Source organism: Artemia franciscana, chromosome 3 (assembly GCF_032884065.1).
Source record: "Artemia franciscana chromosome 3, ASM3288406v1, whole genome shotgun sequence".
In the NCBI taxonomy this organism is placed as follows: domain Eukaryota; kingdom Metazoa; phylum Arthropoda; class Branchiopoda; order Anostraca; family Artemiidae; genus Artemia; species Artemia franciscana.
This window is the reverse complement of record NC_088865.1, coordinates 52,561,293-52,583,753: the sequence shown is the minus strand read 5'-3', so window position 1 is coordinate 52,583,753 and position 22,461 is coordinate 52,561,293. Positions and strand designations below refer to the sequence as shown.

Below are 22,461 nucleotides of genomic sequence, written 5' to 3'. Positions count from 1 at the left end.
AAAGAAGAAAAGTTATCTGTAAACCAATGAATTTTAAGAGTTAATCTAGTTCTGTTGAAAAACTGTTAACAGTGTTGGCTTAGTAGGCTTATGGAACAAAATCAGATAAAAATATGTATACCATCATATTCTATATTCAATACCCTTTGAAAATTAATAATCACTGTCTTCACAATTGGATATCACTCCTAGACAATCTCAGTCCCAAACTAGTGTTATGAAGACCTATGCACGGGCTAACTAGTATTAAATTTGTTGTTTACAATTGGCTATAATTTAGCTAGGATGAAAGTAAATACATCACTTGATGCCTTTTTTATGCTCTTCATAGTTTAATAGTTATTTCTAGAGCAAATTCAATTTTGAGCCCTTTATAGGACCTCAAAAGGTAAAACATTACATAGTTGTCAAAAGTTTTCAAGCATGTTAAAAAAACTGTCTAGTGAGGAAAAAATTGCATTTTTCATTCATTTAGGAAATGAACTTTCAGGGATAAGTCTGTAGGCTAAAGTAGCCTATGTCCTTTGAAGGTATTTTGAAGTACCTACCTCCACTCCTTCTCCCTCTAGAGGGCCCTGACCTTTGATAACCTTTAAAGATATGTGTGTTATAAAAGTGAAACCTTGCAAAATAGATCTTCTGCTTAAATGAAGTACAACAAAATTGTTTTCAGCTTCACAACTTTGCTCAATCCTAATTTATAAAGTTTTAATGATATGTATACCTATACATTTCCTAAATCTTAAAAAAAAAACAGAAAAAAAAACATTGATATGGCTCAAAATTCTACTCAAATAACAGGAATTGCATTTTCAGAACTAAAGGCAGAGAAAAAGCAACTAGTAACTGAAAATTAAGGTAAAATGTTGTTTTGTCAAAATTTTAATAGGCAATAGACCTGTCATGTAGGCAAATTTCAGGGCCCTCTAGAGCGAGAAGCAGTAGAGGTGGGTACTTTAAATTACCTTCCTGAGATATACTTTAGCCTGTAGACCTGTCTCCAAAAGTTTCATTTTCCTAACCTAACCCCTTTCCAAGATAGCAAGAAGTCACTTACCTAGAATTTTACTGCATCTGCTATTACTGCTATTACCATGGCAACAATTTTGCAGAATTTTTTAATAAAAGCCTAAGAATTCTCAAAACAAAATCACAGCCAAAACTTAGCCTACATAATTTTTGAGGGGTTTTAGCTCTTTAAAACTTTCTGCTGTTTGTTCTAAAAATAACATTTTACTATTAAGACTAGTAAAAGTAATAATTATCATCCCTAAATCAACTACAAATGCAATTTTTTATCACTAGCCAGTTTTTTAGAAACATGGTTTTAAACTTTTGGTGACTGTGGGCTGTTTCAAACCCATTAAGGGTTCAAGCAGCCCTTAAAGAAAATTTCTACAAATTTGTTCTCAAAATAATATTTTACTAAATTTAATCAAAAGACTAAGAAAAATAGGTACTTATGTATTATACCAAACACACAAAGAAGAGAAGTTAGGTTAATCCTATGTGCTTTATAATATAGAGAATAATAGTAGCTAACATGTTTTGCACTTAGACTTGCTATACTTTACCCCTAGCTTCTCTAATATGCAAATATATAGCCCAAATTATATATTTGCCAGCTATTCTTGCATTATGTTTCTCTTGTTTCTACTCATCTACTTTCTAAATTCAATGAACTGTGATGAAACAAAAACTGGAAGAACAAGTAACATGTGGCAGAAATGCATTGAAAATATATAATCAGGGCTATATATTTGCACATCAGGGGGGGGGGCTAAGGGTGAAGTATAGCAGGTAAATAGCAATTAGGGTTAGACTAACTTCACTTCTTGGGTGTGTTAGGTGCAATACACAAGTACCAGAAAATCATAATTACCATTCTCAAACCAAATACAAATGGCAATTTTTTCTCATTAGCCAGTTTTTAAAGAAACATGGTTTTAAACTTTTGGTGACCATGGGCTGTATTGACCCCTTTGTGGGCTTAAATTGGAATTTGCCCCAGAAGCAATTATTGAATTATCGCAAAAGCGTAAAAAGAGGTTTCAAGTGATATGTTCACTTTCACACTAGCTGAATTATGTTGTAATCTCTAAATTTACCTAATTATGTAGGTAAGGCTATCAGAGTAACTCTTGTTTTAGGTAAAGTTTTATAATTGTGTTCTTGCTATCTTGGAAAGTAGCTTAGCTAGGTGGGTGAAACTTTAGGAAACTAATCAAGGGCCCAAAACATACCCTACCCAGGAAAGGTGTCATCAAGCCAATATATCTACCCTTTCACCATTTCTACAGCTTAGAAGATTAATAGAGGATTTGTGAAGTACATAACTTGAAAGACCACACACCTTTCCATGAGAAAAATATAGCAGTTCAAAATCGGTATGAAACATTTTAATTGACAGTGAAACAAATATAAAATTTTTCAACTGAATATTTTGGACCCAAATACAGTGTCATCATCAGCAGTAAAACTAAAAAACATTATAAAAACAAACAAAATTTATACCCAATAAACTAATTACATATAGTTAATTACTCTTATTTTTATGACACTTGGTATTAACCAAGTGACATATTGTGGTCACAAATTCTGTCAGTTGGTTGGTTGGTCTGTGTGTCCTGGTTTTGCTAGTTTAGGCACTTCCAGATAAGCTAGGACAATGAAATTTGGCAGGCATATCAGGGATAGACCAGATTAAATTAGAAATAGTTGTTCCCCCAATTCAACCATCTGGGGGGGGGGGGTTAATTCAGAAAAATTAGAAAAAATGAGGTATTATTAACTTATGAACATGTGATCAGACCTTATGGAAATTTGGTTTTTAGAAGGAAATTGTGTCTCAAAGCTCTTATTTTAAATCCCAACTGGATCCGGGGACATTGAGGGGAGTTAGAGAGGGAAACCTAAAATCTTAGAAAATGATTAGGGTGGAGGGATCAGGATGAAACTTGGTGGAAAAACTAAGCACAAGTCCTAGATATGTGATTGAACGGATCCGCTCTCTTTGGGGGAGTTGGAGGGAGGGTTAATTCTGAAAAATAACAAAAAATGAGGTATTTTTAACTTACAAAGGAGTGATCAGGTCTTAATGAAATTCCATATTTAGGAGGACCTCATAAATCAGAAAATCAGAGGGGTAAATCGTAAATCAGGTGGACAGAGGTCAAACCTCTTAGGTGAAATAAGATTTACTTTAATTGACCTCAGTAAACTATCATAAATTGAATTAAATCCAAATTCACCTATATCTTTGTCGATATAGGGACCAAGGTATACCTTGGTCCCTAGCACTCAAAGAATCATTCTCGAACAAAATAAAATGATTTGGATAATTATAAATATGTTCAGATAGAGCTGATAAAATCTTCAAGTCTGGAATTTTGCTTTAAGGAAAATGAAATAGAATTATGAGGTTGTTGTAACATCATTTTCAAATTATGGTTAGTATGTCTGTCATAAGAGCTTCCACAAGTACATAGGATTTTATAACCCCACTTTGTTGCTCTACAGAAGTTTGATTCTTTCCAGAATTTAAAAAACTAGCCAAAGTACTACTACCTCTTAAAGCTACCTTGAAACCATTATTTTGTAAAATTCTTTTAGGTTTTTCACTCAGCCCTGGAACATGTGGTAAAGAACGAAAAACATCTCTCTCTTTTGTTATATCCAGGATATCGTTAGAAAATTCTTGAAATTTTTTCCTTCTTTTCGAAAAAGTCTGGTCAATTAACCAACCTGAGTAATGGTTATTTATTAAAATTTCTTTTGACAATAATAATTCCTCCTCTATGAATTCTGGAGAACAAATTCTAAAAATGCAGTCAGTTAAGGATATGATTAAACCAATTTTTACCTGGCGAGCATTACCGGAGATGAACAACAAAAATCTATTATTGTTTGTATATTTTCAGTAAATTTTAAAATCCAGACTATTTTCATTTTTTAAATGAAGAACATCCTGAAAAGGAAGTTTCTTGTCCTCTTCTAATTCTGTTGTAAATTTTAAATCACCTCCCCAAAAATTAAGATGTTCTAAAAAACATTTTTTTCCTCCTCCCCATTATTCCATACTGAAATTATGTCACCCATATATTTCCCCCATATTTGTGTTTTATAAAATATGAATCTAATGCTATTGTTTCAATATTTTCTACAAAACAATTTGCTAATAAAGGACTTAAAGGGGCCCCCATGGGTAAACCATTTACTTGTTCAAAAAAACTCTGAATTGAAAAAATAAGAGAACATATTGCGCAACCTAACTAAATTCATAATTACACTGACTTCCAAAACTGTTTTACCACTAAAAATTCCTTAATATCTTTCTTCCAAGAAGAATTTCTGCAGCTTTTACATCAATATTTGTATACATTGATACTTTGTCAAAACTTGAGATTATAGAATTTGAAAAAAATTTCACCTCTTTTAATTTTTTCACAAGTTTTAACGAATTCTCAATGTAAGAAATTTCTGTCAAAATGAGTGGCATACATAATGACACTAACCACTTGCTAGGAGCACTTGTTGGTGTCTTTGTACTTGCAAAAATTGGTTTTAATGGTAGGTTTGGCTTATGTATCTTTGGAAGTCCATATAATTTAGTCATGATTGAGGTGAAAGTTCGAACGTGGTCCATATTTCAAGACTTGAAATCATCTGATTAAAGATAAAAAGAGAAAAAGGGGTTTATTAGTGAAAGATAAACTTTTCTGGGATATTTTATATAAAAAAAGGTGAGTGCAAGTGATTTTTGTTTCATTCAATAAACAGCAAGAAATCACTTCAATCATGACTTTCACCCTTCCAGAGAAAGATTTACCTAAAAAGTTTTCAAAATTATCTGAAAATGAAGCCACAATACCTTCGTCAATTCTTGGACCAGTTGTAGTTTAGAAAAAGAATTTTGGATCTTAGGAAAAGATCCAAAATTGTGCTTTAAAACTAATAAAGTCTCAGGAAAAGAAATTATCTCTTCAATAGAAACATCTTTTCACAGAAAACCCATCCTAATCAAAGCTGTTAGCCTAGTAAGAATTTTTACAGTGAAAAGACACAAAGACACCAACTTGTGTCAAACACCACTCATGTCGACAGAAATTTCTTACATTAAGAATTCGTCAGAACTTGTGAAAAAACTAAAAGAGGTGCAAATTTCTTCAAATTCTATAATCTCAAGTTTCAACAAACTATTAATGTACACGAATATTGATGTAAAAGCTACAGTAATTCTTCTTGGAAGAAGGATATTAAGAAATTTGGACTCAATTAGTGGTAAAACAGTTGTGGAAGTCAATGTAATTATGGATTTAGTTAGGTTGTGCATATATGTTCAATATGTGCAATATGTTCTTCTCCTGGTTGTTCTCCTCCGGTAATGCTTGCCAAGTAAAAATTGGTTTAGTCATATCCTTAATTAGCTACATTTTTAGAATTTGCTCTCCTAAATTCATTGAGGGGGAATTATTGTTGTTAAACGAAATTTTAATAAGTAACCATTACCCAGGTTGGTTAATTGACCAGAATTTTTTGAAAGGAAGGAAAAATTTCTAGAATTTTCCAACGATATCCCGGAAATAGCAGAAAAGAAAGACGTTTTTTGTTCTTTACCACATATTCCAGGGCTGAGTGAAAAACTTAAAAGAAATTCACAAAATAATGGATTAAAGGTAGTTTTAAGAGGTAGTAATACTTTGCTTAGTTCTTTAAATTGTGGAAAGGTTCGAACTTCCGTAGAGCAACAAAGTAGGGTTTATAAAATCCCATTTACTTTTGGAAGCTCTGATGTGGGACGTACTAACCAGAATTTGAAAATGAGATTACTACAACATCATAATTCTATTTCATCGTCGTTAAAGCAAAATTCCAGACCTGAAGTTTTCACGTTGGCTCTATTTGAGCATATTTGTAAGTATCCAAGACATTTTATTTTGTTTGAGAATGTTTCTTTGATTTCTAAGGACCAAGGTTTAAAGCAGATTTTCAGGGAAACAATCGAAATTGAAAAAATCTTATCCAAGAATAATTCTATAAACAGAGATACATATGAATTTGGATTGAATTGAATCTATGATAATTTACTGTTGTCAAATAAAGTAAGTCTCATTCCACCTAAGAGCTTTGACATCTGTCCACAAGATATGTTAGATAAATCTAATGAACCAGAACCAAAAAGGTCAAAGAGATTTGCTTTTGTGGTTCCATTGGAAAAATATAAGAGCGATAAACTGTATGCAATTAGTTTGTTTGTTTTTATTAATGTCTTTTAGTTTTACTGCTGATGATGGAAACTGTATATGTGTCCAAAATATCCAGTTAGCAAAATTATATTTGTTTCACTGTTAATTAAAAGGCTTCATCCCTATTTTGAACTGTTGTATTTTTGACTGGTCAAGACCAACTAGAATCATTACAAAAAAGTGTTTTACCATAATTTCTGATTCTCGGTCTCTCTTTATTAGCTAGTTTGCCATTGGCACTATTTTAGATAGAATTTGAGAAGTTTAAATGCTTTCCCCCAATTAATTGCTGTAAGTCTTATTGTGATTATTCAAAACAATTTAGGATATTAAATAAGTATAATTAATGAGCTATGTTGAATGAGGTTTGAACATGAAAATTTATTTTTAGTAAAATAGGCCTGTCATGCTCCAAAACACCTTTGAAACTAATCAAAAACGTCGTTATCTAAACTCGATAGTTAAACATAGGCTGCCAAAAATTTTCTATTGAATGCCAAAAGGTATAAAAAATTAGCTGCAGTAGGCAATATTGAGTGCAGGGTGAGAATCACAAGAAATGCTTTTTTGAATGGAGTCTTTGACCCTCACAGTGTCAGTTTGAAGGAAAGAATAGGCTAAACAATTAGCATTGATGATTGTTTGAGAAGAGCAAAATGACTTTACTGTGATCTGAAAAGATCAATATATGTCCATATATATTAGAAAAAAATGTACCATGTCTAGAGAAAAAGTTACCTCTAGGATATAAAAATTAATATGTCATGACAACTCTGGAAATTATTTCTAAATGAACAAAGCAATTTTGTATATAAGAAAGTTCAGGTCAAATTGTATGTTTCTCAAAGTACTCTACTCAAACAGAATACAAGAGGCATCAAATGAAAAAAAAATCAGAGATTTTTAGAATTTGGCATTCAAGATCAACTTTCCCAGAATTATTTGTTTGACATGGAATGTTGTTTTCAGACTCTCAGTTCAAAAAAAGAGAATATTCAAATGCTTTAATGGGCGGGGAATTAAAGCACTAATTGTAAAAACTTCACTTGGTTACACATTTTGACATTCCTTAATGTCCCAATGCCCTGCAAGCACTGAAGAAAAAAAAGAAAAATAAATAGACACAGCAGGATGTGAAACTCTTCTTCCAAATGTTATTTACTATGATATTTTGTAGTTTACTTTTACTTTTAGCATATAACGTAAATAGCATTTATCATTATTCCTGAACAAGAATGTCCTTCTGCATTATGTGAACTTTTTCTAATGCAAAACATTCACTCTGCAAGCATTGACAACTCTATTAGAATCACTAACAAAGAGTTACAAGTTTGATAAAGCAGAACAAAGTCAAATAGAGGGCAATCTTGCAAACAGTGAAAATAGTTATTATTTCAAAATAAGTTTTGAAAAAAATTTCTTTCATTGGGTAGTTTTTTCCAGAGTTTGTTTTTTAGTTTTCACTATTAAGGTGGCTGCGAGAGGAAATGTTCAAGAGGAGGGCTGTAAACTTCCAGTGAAGGTCTCTCAACCATATAGATTATGGTGGTATTCCTTTTATTCTCCTCAGCCTTCGAAATCCAGAATTGATACTATAAGATGTCATGTGGGACTTTACTATGGTATTATCAAGACAAACTTACCAAAAGCTTGTAGAAATGATCAATAGTTTTGAAATGAGCCATTAAACATCTCTTTATGCTTTTTTAGTAGCCTGCTAGTTCTGCTGATCAGCAGACAGCATACGAAACGTAGCACGTACGCAGGGGGCGGGGCCTTCGGGCTGCCCCCCCCCCCGAAATTTTGTAAAATGTTTAATTTCCCCATGCTTTCTTGGGATTTCTGGCAAAAATAGGGCATTTATTAAGAATCTAGATGCATGTGTGAAGCCTTTTTTTGGGATTTTACAGCATGCAATTATCCGGTCAAGTCACTGCCCAATTATTAACCCATTTTCTGTTCAACTTTTTACCCTCTTTGAAGTAATTAGCGATTATACTGTTTTTTTTTTTTTTTTTTTTTTTTTTGAAGAGAGTTTGCTTTCCACAGCAAACTTTTTCGCAATAGAAGAACTACCCCCACAGCACCCATATTCCACTGATTAACCCTAAAATTTCCTTTCAGTGGGGTATAATAGATTAATCACTGGTTCTAAATCGCTATGAACATAACCTGAGCCTAAAGCGTACTTTTGAGGCTTCAGTCTTCTCCCCCCCCCCCCATCCGCTACAATACTACAGATTAAAGTTAATCTGTATTTTCTTATATACGTGCTTTTTGCATTTATTTAGTTATTAAATAAAAAAAAGTGCTACTTTATATCTGCTGTTTCGAAGGTTTTGGCCCCCCCCGGAAAAAATTCCAGCGTACGTGCCTGTATGAAACTTACTAAGGGGGCTGAGAGGAAGAGTATGCAGAAGGAGGACAGTAAGCCTCTGGCCAAGGTTTTTGGCCTTAGAGGTTATATTGGTATACTTTTTATGCTTCCCAACTTTTCAACTTAAAAGATTTTTCCATATTACCTTATAAAGTATTACCATATTCAAATGGAGGAGGAGCTTGCATAGCTGTGTTGGCCTCAGGCAGCTTGGTGCTGCAGTGAATCGTTAGTAGTAGTTCAGTAGTGTGGCATCTACCAATGGGATTATTGTGACAAATTTATAAAAAAAACTCTGGTACAATTGTTAGCTTTGAGCAAGCCATTAACTTCTCTCTATAATGCTGCAGTAGCCTGGTAACATTGGTAGAAAAAAAAGAGACTTATCAAGGAGAATTTCCTTGTTGTCTAAGGTGGGGACTGTAATTCTTCTTCATGGAGTCCTTGATCATGTTAACTCTGATGGACATAATCTCTAATGGATTATTCGTAGTCTTTTAATTGACTTAGTCTTTTTCATTGGTTAAGAAAACCATATTTTAAATTGGCTTGGTTTTTCTTTATAAGAATATAGGTTTTGCCTTACTATTTATATGTTGTACGAAATTTTGTAACGGTTTTTAACAATTAGTATTTTATAATTCTTTGGATTGATGGATACAAGGAAAAATATTCAACTATAAATGGCAGGTTGAAAATCTGCAGGATAGTCAGGCTTCTATGGGGCTGATAAAATCCTGATCCCCAGTATATTTTGACTTTAAGAATAAAAAATATTTAGCACCTATTCCTTTCCTTTTGCCATGAAAGTTTCAACTGCTAAGTTTCAAATGCCATGAAAGTTGCCATTTACCTTTCCTGAGATATTACAGATACACCCGTTTGACCAACATGTCCTACAACAATTTTCCACCTCAACATGCCCTAACAATTTTAATTTAATACCCTTAGCTGCTCCTGAGATAATGCAGATATGCCCAATGAACAGAACTGGATGCATATTGTGTCTTTTGATTTTGTTCAACATCCCAAAAAACCTACTCTGAAGGTCCAACGTAATACCCCAAATGTTTTTCCTATGATATTCCTGAAGATCTCCTTTTTACAATCTGAATGCACGTACTTTATTTTGATTTGGTTTTAGATTCTCTTCAACTTTCACAAAAAATTTCAAAGTCATGCTCTACTCCATCCCTGAGATATTGCCTCTGCCATTTTGACAATCTGAATGCTCTTGAATTCTTTATAATTAGTTCAATAGTAGTAGTATTTGTAGTAGTAAAAGTAGCAGCAGTAGTAGCTATTGTAGAATCAGTAGCAGTAGCAGTCACAAGTAGCTGCAGTTGCAGTCATAGGTAGCTGCAAATGCAAGTAGCACAAAGTCATACGTAGTTGTAATTACAATTCCAAGTAATCACAGTCACAAGCAATAGGAGGCATGGTCACAAGTTTTCACTGTCACAAGTAGTTACAAACACAACCAGCTGCAGTTGCAAATAGTAATTGTAGCAGCAGTAGCATAAGTAATAGTAGTAGCCCTAAAATTTTTAACTTAATGCCTTTAGCCTCAGTAGTAGTAGTAGTAGCGTTCACATATTGCTTTTTTGGTCAATTGATCATGTCCCTCATCATTTCCTTAATGGGGTTTCTGGACCACCTATTTCGTCATTTTAATTTACATCATTTTCAGCTTATTTTACATCAGTTTCATGTCAAATATTGCACATTTTGAACATTTTCCATCCCTACGTTCAAATGAAATTGTTCTTTTGAAACCAAATTTGGTCTCATTTTATACTTTATCACAATTTGAACACAGGTTCTAAGCCCCACCTAGAACACCTCATCAATTTACCCCATTTTTAAGTCAGTTCACATCATTTTAAATGAAGATTTCCAAAAATTTTACAATTTCCCATCCTCAGCTTTAAGATCAGAGGAGGTTTTATGAAATAAGAATTTGATGAATTTTTGAAATAAGAGTTGAATTATATTCCATTTTTCCTGTACTACTGATAAAATGTAATAATATAATGTGATTTAATATTTAGTGGTTAGTTCAATATCAGTATCTAAGTAATTTGTATTATCTTTATTTTTTCTTTCAATAACCTTTAAAATCATACCTTTATCTAATTTCTTAAATTTATGTCAAGATCAACTGCTTTAAAATCAAACGCTTAGGTGCAAAAAGATGAGTCATTTCACCTTTAAAATCAATAGTGATAACGAGTTTTTTTCCATATTTAGTTGCAACACATTTCATTCCTTTAATGAGGACTTGATTCCAATGTCTAAATATTCTTTCTTAATAATTTGATTACATTTATTTTCCATTTTCATTTCACTTAAAATTTTCTCCATTAATTGGTAAATAATTTTATTACACAAATTTTCTGAATCAGAAATAATTTTCCTTTTCATTACCTCTGGCTTTCTTCGAAGAATTCTTTCGTCGAGTGAAAGAGATCTGGGAAGAAATCCAAACAAGCGTCCAAACAATTTGAGTAATAACGCATTATTTCATTATTTAGTGTGCCATGGCATTCTAGGAAAAGATGGTTTGTATTCTTAAAGTTTTGGAGAATATAGTGGGGAAAGTAAGAAGGGTTTTATTTACATATTAAACTTTACAGACTCTACGCAATATTTATAAAAATTTAATTTTACCTGTTTCAAGAATTTTTCACTTGGAAAAATTGTAATGTTTTGCGTAATTTATTTTCTCGTTTGAATATTTCTTCTTTAGTCAATTCACCCGATTTTTGCAAAGCAAGTAATTTTAAATAGAATGAATAAGCAGTATTATAGTCAGCCTTTTTTCTGATATTCTTAGATATTTTTCAAGTATTTCAATCAGAACTCCCAAGACTTAAAATAGTAAGGGGTAACATAGTAAAAGCAGATAAACCTGAAGCACTAAAAATAAATTTAGATGCTAAAAAAGCATTACTAACATTTCCATAATATTTAAAACTTCTACGATAAATAAATAATCTTTTCTAGTTCCTCTTCCATTTATATTTGAAAATAAGCTTGAAATAAAATTCTCTGGATCCATTCCCTTAAATCTTCTTTTTATAATCAATACACAAATGACAATAACTCACATCGTTAAAATTTTGGACTTGAGAGTAGAATGATAGGCATTTGTTCATTTGAAGTCGTTAAGTAGTTGACAATTTCATTTCCAGGCTGGATTCCAAAAGAATCCTAAAAGTCTACCAATGGGTTCTTGGGATCATTGAAATAACAAGTGCGTCCCAGGCGGTCCTATGTAGTCATAAATGATTGTACCAGTTTTTTCTTTATTTTACTTAGTAAGTTATTTCGAGAAAAAACACCTCGAAAATAAGGAATATGACCTAATTCATTCAATATATCAATGTTTGTCATTGGTATCATGTGATTTTTATTCTTTCTGACGTTCCCCGGTTTTTGGAAGCGAGCATTCTTTGAATTGTGAAATCTCAGATTCAACAACTTCTCTGGGTCTTCCATGCTGTTTAGGTACTTTAACAACTTCTATTTGTATTTATTGGGTCTACCACGTTTTTGGGAGCTTCAACAACCACTTTCGACCCAGATCCAACAATTTTATTTGAACCAGGTAATTTTAAACCTTGACCTTTTGGTAAAGTCCCTGGTAACAACAATTTTTTTCCAGCATATATGCCTAATGCAGCTGCACCACTTGTTAGGGCAGCTTTACCTATTGCAGCTGCTAATGGTATTAAAAATGGAAGTAAACCACCATTTTGAATCAGTTGATTTTATTATATAATTATATAGACATCTTTATTCTTTATTTTGCTTGCTCAATTTGTTCTCTTTTAAGCAATAATTTAACAGGCTCTTTACCAACAGTATTATTTTCTATTCGAATTTGGCAATTTTCTTATTTCTTAAGACATCTGCTTATTTATACTTTTTAAATAGGAGGTAAATGAATTGTGTATTCAATGAAGTCGGCTTTTATTGAGGAGAGATGAGAACTCTAATCTTGGATGATTTTGAAGTAGTTATTTGTGGGATAAATCAATATTACATCCCTTATTTCTATTTTATATTTTTATATTTTATATCTTAGTCACCTGTCTTTTATGAAGAAATAGTTTAACAGGTTCTCGTTTATTCACTTTTGTATGCGTTACTCGCTCATTACATTTTGTTTGGCATCAAAACTTGTTTCAGTTTCTTGTTTTTGAAATTATGATAAATGGTTTGTATACTCTTTCATTTATTAGAGAATTATTATTAATATTAAATTATTAAAATTTTTAGTTAATCTTGGATGATTTTGAAGTAGTTATTTACGGGATAAATCAATATTATATCCCTTATTTATATTTTATATTTTTATATTTTATATCTTGGTCACCTGTATTTTATGAAGTAATAGTTTAACAGGTTCTCGTTCATTCACTTGTGTATGCGTTACTCGCTCATTACATTTTGTTTGGCATCAAAACTTGTTTTAGTTTCTTGTTTTTGAAATTATGATAAATGGTTTGTGTACTCTTTCATTTATTAGATAATTATTATTAATATTAAATTATTAACATTTTTAGAATATTTTCCTTTCACTCTCTTTTGAAATGCTTCATCGGGATCTTTTTCAAGTGTATTTATTATAACATTTTCGAAATTGTCTAAACGATCAAATGACTCCATAAAACTCTTGGAGTATAACAAAAACATTGAAAGATTAACTGCATCTGCACCATTTTTTGGGTTTGTAACATTTCAAATTCTTTTATTTTCCATATTCACATCTTCTTTTGTTATTTTTAAAGTATTTTTTACTAATAGTCCCTTGTCATCAACTCTAGTCACTATGTTGTCGGGTAATTGATAATTTTTAGTATACCTGCTAATATCTTCGCTTAATTTCAGATCGTTCAAGATTTGATATTTAATAATTTCTTGTTTGAGATCGTTTAACGTTGAAAGATTAACTGCATCTTCTGAATTTTCTGGGTTAGCAACATTTTCAACTTATACCTCCTCTTCTCGTTACACCTCCAAAAAATTATGTAATTTCAGCTTTAGAGTGTTTGAGAAAAGCTTGCCATGTTAGTCCTGGTGCTGAAAAGAAGTGCATTGGATCTAGTTTATAATTATTTAAACATACATTTAAAAAATTTTCTACGACATCTGATAAAATTTAAATATCACACTGTAGTGTAATCTAATAATGTGTTACATTTAAATAATTTCCAAATGGATTTTGCTCTTATATATTTTTCTTCGGAAATATTTTCCCCTGTTAATCTAGAATGAAACTTGTCTATTGAAGCTATTTTTGTATCAATTATATCAATTTTGTATTAATTATTAATATATTCATTTGGATAAGTACCTTTCTTATTATTTCTTTGAATTCTACAGTATTTTGAAATACATCAGAAGAATACTTAAAATTATTTCTTAAATAACTGCAATTTACTTTACATTCACATTTAGCTAAATTTTCAGAAAGCCTATCTAACGATGAAGCCATAAAACGGAATAAATCTACGAAACACATTTCGTATTGGATTTCGTTAACAGCAATTGTTTTATAAAACGATATAAAACTCTCCGCTGAATTAGAAATACTGTTTTCAGGTACTCGTTTTCTAAGAAATAAATGAGAGTCATATTTTGAGAGATTATGCGTTACAATAGGGATATGTTTCGTAATTCTAAAGTTTTTATTACATTGTGCATAAGTAAATCTACGTACTTTGCCAGTCTTATGGTCGTGATCTGAATGAAAATTATTATCTGTTATTTCCTTTTCACAAATATGACAGCTTTTAATAATTATATTGTTTCATTTTCTCTTACTTTTTCTTGTGTAACCATGATCTCTCTGTCTATTTTCGTATTCATTGGCTATTTCTGTACACACTTCTGTTATGGTAATTACAAGATACTCGCTAGCCTCTTCACCAAAGTAATCTGGGTATTTATTTTGTGTTTTATCAAAAGAACGACATACTTGGAATCTATAGGTAAATGGCTTTTGCTCTGCTGCTTTAATTGTTTTTCATCTTTCTTTCGATAAAATTCTTCATTATACGATTCAAAATCAGCTATATTACGGTAAGGTATGTTCGTTTTTTAGCTATATTTTTAAATTCAATTTTAGATCCTGGTTTTGTCTGAATGATTTCAGGATCTTCACATTTATTTTTTTTTAGAATTTTTAAAACTTTTACTTTTCTGTGAAACATCTTCCACAGCAGGTGCAAAATTAAATTTTTGATTTATGTGTAGTAATTTGAGTTCTCTGTAATCTACTTAAATCTCTAATTAAAACATAATGATTATCAAAATAGAGTAAATTAATCAGATGTGCAGCAGTTCTTTCCATTGATCTTAGTTTTAGGATTATGAGCTTTTACCACTTTATTTTCATTTATCTAAAATAAACAAATTTTAATATTATATTTGTTTTCAAATTTATAAGTATCTTGAATATCCATTTCAAAATTAGTAATGCCTTTAAAGTTGAATTAATTTTGAGGTTTTTGATATTTTGATTGTTTGTCTACATGATTTTTAGCTGGATGAAGATAAGCGAGTATTGACCAAAGAAAATATTTATTATCATTATTTTTATATTAATGTAATCTTTTTTTTATTTTTTACCAATTCAGGCAATTCTTTATAAGTACCTTCCACATAATTTGGTAATCTTGTCATTCGATAATCAATTCCATCCACTCTTTAAAATTGTAAGTCTGATCTGAGTGTATTCTCTATGACTGATGTATGCATATTCCTGCGGTTACTGTTTAGTTGGTTTTGTTCGATGTCATTATTTTTATTAAAAACCTAAGAGTAGCTATGATAATGAATAGGTTCGAGTTATTCATTATCATTCTGAGAATAAAATATTACACTTGTTGTAAATTGAACTCTTTAACTATCTCTATCGTTCACTCTATTTCTTAAATCCCTAACAACAGAGTCAAAAAGTGGTCCAAAATCAGCCCCATTTGCATTCATTGAAATCCATTCATTGTCAACATTCCTATCTTTTTTAACACTCTCTACCAGTTGCACCTTGAATGAATCGTCGATTTTTATCAACATCAGTTTTATTGATTTCTATTTGACTATTAAAATTACTTTTTACTTTATTCTTCACTTCATTATAATTTACAGCCGTCGAAATCTGTTTGATTTAAAAATTTTAAGTTCAGTAATATCTTTATTTAGTTTATTATTAAATTGAAGTTTTAAATCTGAAATAATTGTATTATTTTCTTTGATTTCATTTTCTAATTTCGCTTTTAATTCATGTTCCATATCATAGTGATACTGCTTTTTGTCCTTTTCTCTTTTTACATTTTGTGACCATTGAATATAGGCTAGTGATCGCACTTCGATATTTTATTATTAAGATGATTATTGATGATATTGAAAATTTTTAGCATTTTGCCAATAATCTTTAAATTATTTTGTTTGACAAATTATCACAATTCATTAATTGTATAATGCAGTAATTAATTTTTTTCTTGACAAATTCGGATCTTCGTTGTAAACAACTTTTAACCACTTCTGTAATCTCAGCCATTTATTAGGAGCTGATTTTATTAAACAAAATTCCGAATCTTAAAAATAGTCAAGCCTCGAGGAATTCTTGAGACTTTCTTGAGAACGTAGAAGTCTGTCAGTTTTTATTAATATGTTTAATAATTTAAATTTGTTTAATAATTTAAATCTATAATAAATGGCTATTTATTGTATACGATGTAAAAAGGTTACTGCAACCGAGTCTTTAACTCTGGCAGTTTCGAAACCAAATGAAGTGCCAATGATTAAAGGTATTTGTACATTTTGTGGTTGCAAGAAAAATCGTTTTTGAAAAAGGAAGCAATTAGCAAAAACCCTGGAAAAAGGAAGTAGTATTTGTACTGGCAAGAGTAGCGTAGAAAACAAACTTATTATGAATGAATTTTGATGAATGTTTCATCCCTGTGAAGCTAGTAGGATTTTGCAATATTTGGCAAAAGATTGGTTTTAATTAAAACTTGTCTGACTGGTTTACTCAAATTCCATTGCTGGATAAATATATAACAAAGGAACTAAATTGAACCTTGATTGATTGATATTTTTTGAAGGAAAAAGAGTAAAGAGAGAGAGGAAAAGAGTTTTTTATATTTGCAGAATGGAGCAGGAAAGGTATAGCAGCGCCGTAATACACGATAATAAGCGAAGAGGGTAGTTTTTTTGTCGCCAAGGGCTGTTGTACCTGCCGGGTACAACGCCGGGTATTTCTCACTGAAACTGCGGGGATCAGGTAGCAAGAAACTACGCTTCCCTTGCTTATTATTGCTTAAATATAATTAAATCGCTCTATGATTTTATTTTATGATAAGAACCTTGTGAATACATCTAAGTGACTGAGGGTTGATTTAATTGCACTCAAGATTGCAATCACTGTGATCCGCATTCGAGTGATTTCACTTTGTATTTCACGTATTTCACTGTGAGTGCGCTTTAGCTAGTTACCGTGCCCTGAGTTATCATGCCCGGTGTTAAATTTCGTTCAGCAAAATGTTGAACAAGGAATTGATGATAAGATGATTAAGAAGTTGGGTACAGGGTTTTTTGACGTCGATGATATTGTGAATGCGAAGAAATCGGTTGGGTCAAAGCTGTATCCAGAAGCTTTATTTCAGAAGCGAACTGGATTGAAAGCGCCACTAAGTCATATAGGAGATATACTGGATTTTATCAAGAAAGGCAATACAGTTGATTTCAACATCCCTTTATTGTCGCGAAAGTTCTTGGTTATTTCGTACAATATAAAAGGAACACGTCAAAAAGAGCACATCATTGACAAACTTTTGAGCAACTATGTCATCATTTCCCTTCAAGAACATCTTTTATCTTCAGCTAACACCAGCCTGTTGAAACGGAGTGCAAACCATATTACGTCTGTGAATGCTGCACGGTCTACGTTCGGTAAACCTTCTGGAGGCCTCGCCTGTATACTGAGACGTAGCTCTTTCTCATCCACGATGCCTGCGCTGTTCCATAGTGACGAAAATCTCTTGGCCGTACGAATTGTCGATTTAATACTTATTAATGTATACTTTCCTTGTGATCGTAAGTCGGTTCAATCACTGAATAAGTTTACCAAGACATGTAGTGTTTTGAAAAAAGTGACCGAATCCGCACCATCTCTCGGTTACCAATTTGTTGTCGCCGGGGATTTTAATGCTGATTTACTGAATTCAAACATTCGCTCTGATATGGTTTTCGAGTCTTTATCTGAGTTTAAGCTAGTGGATGAGAATCGTCCGTTTTCTTACATCCATCATTCTGGGAGCCTTACTAATATAGATCATGTTCTTTGCACTCCCAATTTATTTGTTTGGACTGTTTCTGTACATGAATCAGAAATCGATATAGACCACCTACCTATTTCCTTCATTTCTCTGTCGCAAGATAGCTCTACGAGACGTGGGAATCGTAGATGGTTTACCAGGCGATACTAGAATAAGGCTAATTGGGCTCTTTATATTTCTACCCTTACAGCTCTTTTGTCTAGGATAAAAGTTCCTTTTCAGCTACTTCAGGTTGGATATAAATTTGTAAATGATAAAAATTTTTTGTGCAAATATTATTTTGACATTATATCATGCATGAAGGAAGCTGAGAGGGTGGCTCTTCCCGAAGAACGTGTTAAATCTAATACGCGGAAGCCTGAAGGGTCATTGGATCCGGGTCTAAAATCAGTGAAAAATAAAGCGAAATTTTGGCTACGTATTTGGGTTTCATGCGAACGACCACGTAGCGGTGTAGTATTTCAGCTTAAACATAAAACTAAATTAGAGTATAAAAAGTATTTACGGTCTGCAAAATCTAAAATTTGCAAATTCCCGTCAAGTAATTTAGATTGGAAAAAAGTGGTAAATTCAGATAAAATCGATGACTCTTCGTCAACAAGTAGTCCAATTAGTCCTGCTGCTTGGTGCAAATATTACGACCAGATTTTTAACACTATAAACCATTTTGTTCATGCTACTTTTATGAGGCTTCTTATTTCTGCGCTTCCCACGTCACTCCACCAGAACTAGATCCTCCCAGTTAATTTAGTTTCGGTGGCACAAGCTATAAAGTAGCTTAAGTCTAGCTCTATTGATTGTGATGGTTTAAGTGCCAAACACCTAAACGTTAATTGTCCAGCTCTAGTCCAAAATTTACAACTTCTGTTTCAAATGTGCTTATGCACCTCGGTTGTGCCTGAAAGTTTTTTGTGCGGAACAATTACTTCGATCCTGAAAAAAGGAAAGATTCCGACTGAGTGTGCATCTTACAGGCCAATAACGGTTTCCTGCAATATAAGTAAAATTTTTGAGTATCTTCTCCTCCCATCAGTTAATTCTTTGGCACATTTTGGTGAAAATCGGATTAGGTTTTCAGCTGGGGTAGGTTGCCATCAGGCCCATCGAATGCTGGCTAATGTTTTTACTTAGGCTGCTAAAAAGTGCTTCGAGTTACATTTATGTGCTTTGGATCTCTCTAAAGCCTTTGACACCGTTACGCATTCCCAAGCTATCTTTTCCCTTTTTAGTCACGGTATCAACATATTGATAATTTTTCTTCTTAGATATTGGTATTCAAATTCCTTTTTGCGGATTAAAATGGATACGAGGATTTCAGAAAGTAAAACTCCAGTACGACGTGGGGTCTGGCAAGGTGCTGTCCTTTCCCATCTATTTTCAAACTTTGTATATCATCTGTCCTTTCCTCTATCCCACCTACTTGCATCGTTTATTCTGTAAATATTTCTTAGCTTGGCTATGCGGATGATATTCTTTTGATCAGTAGGACTAAAAAAGGGCTTTTTTGTCTATTTCAAGAATAGCATTTAAACTTCATGCGATTGGACTTTCACTTAATCTTTCAAAGTGTGAATATCTTCCATTTAATAGTAATATCACTACTCCTCTAATCTGTGGATCTTTTTCTATCTCGTCGGTTTCTTCATTTCGGTGGCTGGGAATTAATGTTAGTAAAACACTAAAATCCTTACGGACTCTCGCCGTTGCTGATTGCTAGAAGAAAATCCCACTAAGGTACTCTAAAATTGTTACTAACTAAGGTTGATACAATAGAAAGTCTCTTGCTAAATTATGTTCGATTTTTATAGATCGTTCGGTTTTGTTTTTTTCTGGTATTTACCCTATTTTTCATAAAAAAATGTCAGTTCAATTCGTTCTTATTATTTCCGGTTTTCCCGTTTTTTATTATATCTGCCTCCATGGTATACAAATAGGAACCTCATATATGTTTACAGTTTCCTGGATATCGGGTCGAAACTCACGAAGCTTGCTGGCAAAATACCCCAGTCTATCAATAAGTATCTGCCCGCTCACAGTGGCCTTACTCGTTTGCTTTAGTTTCTTGTTCTTTCTGTTTTGTGTAGTGTTTGTTTTGTTTATTTTGTTGGTACTCCGCTTTGATTTTTTGTAGCGGGTCAAAAATAAATTATTAATTAGTATTATTGTTCAGACTTTTCAGAGATTGATTATTTATATAGAAAGTTAAAAGAATTTTTGTTGATATATAACAGTAAAAAGTGAAAATAATAATGTTAGTTATATTCTTACAGTCATGGATTGTTATTGTAAATATTCTGGGTGTATTCCTTTTATCAGATAAAACGGGCAAGGAAAATATTAATGCTTTTATGGATTTATTTAAGAATAGAAAACCTCGAAAATTAAAAACAGATAAAGGTAAAGAATTTGTTATGAAAACGTTCAAGTGTTTTTTTGAGAGTCGTGAATTTCATTGGTTTTCATCTGATACTGAATTAAAAGCTCAAATTATTGAACGGTTTAATACAGCAATCAAACAGAGATTATTGAAATTTTTTACCCATAACAAAACAAGACGTTGGATGGACGTATTACCCTTTTTCGTTGACAATTATAACAATTTTTATCATCGATCTATTAAAATGAAACCAATAGAATCGAGTATAAAAGGAAATGAAAACCATTCATAAACGAATTCAGTGTCGGCGATTTCGTTAGAATTAATAAAAGTAAGGGTGTTTTTGATAAAGGTTACCTACCAAATCACACAACTGAAGCGTTTCAGATAGCAGCAGGTAAACATACAACCCCTATGACATATGAACTGTCGGATAAAACTTGTGAATTCATTATCGGTGATTTGTGTGAAGAAGAACTCTCGAAAGTTATTCAATAAAATCTTTCGTTCTGTAAATGGATTCTATGAAGTTGAATAAATTACTAGCGAGTATAGTGAAAAGTAGAAAAATACAAAGAAATATAGTTCAAGAACGTTCCTTTGAGCAAGCTGGATTTTGTTTGTGTTGAAAAGGTGGATGCACCAATCCTTGAAGCAGAAGACAAAAATACAAATTACATAAAAATGACACTAATTTAAGCAGAAGCTTTCAACGACTGGATCAATCTTGAAGCAGCGCAGCAAGTTTTCAAGCAGGTAATCAAGCTCACTCAGTCAAGCTTCTTTACCCCCAAATAAACCAAATTCCATTGCTAATGTCGATTCTGGGATGGATGAAAAATTTTTGAGAGAAATCAATAAGGACTATGGTCCTAAGGGATTCTATTTTGAAATGCATAGTTTTTATTTAGACAATCATCAATATTTAAAATATGCAATAGATGAATCAGGAACACTTAATCAAAGATTTGGAGGAAAAATGAAAGGTGTGAAATCTAGTGAGCTAGAAAAAGTCTCAGTTCGTAAAAATCTACAGAAGAAGGTTAAAAGCTATTATAGATAACTTTGATGTTATACAACCTCAGGAAGAAACTGGGAATTGCATGCATGCAAATGATATTATTGAAAAATTATTTAGTTTGCTAGGTAGCAGAGCTGCTGTGAATCCATCACATGAAGTGAAAAATGAAGCGATTGATCTGCTCGATTCATTATTCAAAGATAAAATTATTAAGAAAAACGACTATGATACTATTAACAACAACTATCTCGGAATTTGAACTATCTCGGGATATGAAAAAATTCTTAAAATAATAAATGGTTTTGATTATTATTAGTGGTAACAAAAGTACAATCGAACAGTCTTATACAAGTAATCCTGATCACGTTTCTAGGGAAGGGACTTAAACTACATTCCTGGTGATGCTCTTGTTGACACCCTCAGTGACGATCGAAGATCCGCCTCCGCTGTTTCAAAATCTTTAGTAGTTTTTTTTTAATATTTTTATCCGTATATAAATAGCGGTGAATCAAATTGTTGCTCCTTATTGGGAAATATTTGAGAAACCTATTAATACAGAAATTAATGAAAACAATGTGAATGTATCTCAACGATTAAATTATAATTTCATTTTAAAAGAATTAGAATCTTGGATTCTTCCAAGTGATAGTTACCTTTATGCAAAAGTGAAAATAACACGATTGGACGGAACAAATATGCGAAATAATGATGAAGCTACTTTAACAAACAATGTATTTAATTTGTTCAGAAATGCTGAAAATATTATTATTGGAAATGTATTGAAAGTATTGATTATATTGATATAACTATTACTGTTAAAAATGTATTAGAATTTTCAGATGACTATAGTCGAAGCGCAGCTACGAATATGTTTTGGTATAAAGATAAAACCTAATCCGCTGATTCCTTTAAAACCGAAAACAAGTTTGAAAGTACTTTAACTCCTGTTACATTAGGCTATGGAACCATTACAACAATACGAAATAACACTTTTAATAGTGGTTTATTTAAAAGATTGAATAACACAAAAGAAAGTCACGTGGTTAATATGTATTTACCATTATCACGATTATTCGGATTTTTTCAAGGTA

The 22,461-nt window shown here is 32.0% G+C and overlaps 1 protein-coding gene across 6 annotated transcripts in view; it reads left to right on the top strand.

Moving 5' to 3' along the window:
• Window positions 1-22,461, top strand: part of LOC136025401 (4-hydroxyphenylpyruvate dioxygenase-like protein) — a gene marked incomplete at its 3' end in the record, with an annotated part of 35,328 nt that overhangs the window by 482 nt on the left and 12,385 nt on the right. Inside the window, 1 exon segment of one of the 6 annotated variants that reach the window (XM_065701408.1) lies at window positions 14,101-14,232. Coding sequence is in view for 1 of the 4 variants with exons in the window: in XM_065701405.1 (XP_065557477.1) it covers window positions 12,122-12,232 (111 nt within the window). 6 annotated transcript variants of the gene reach the window in all.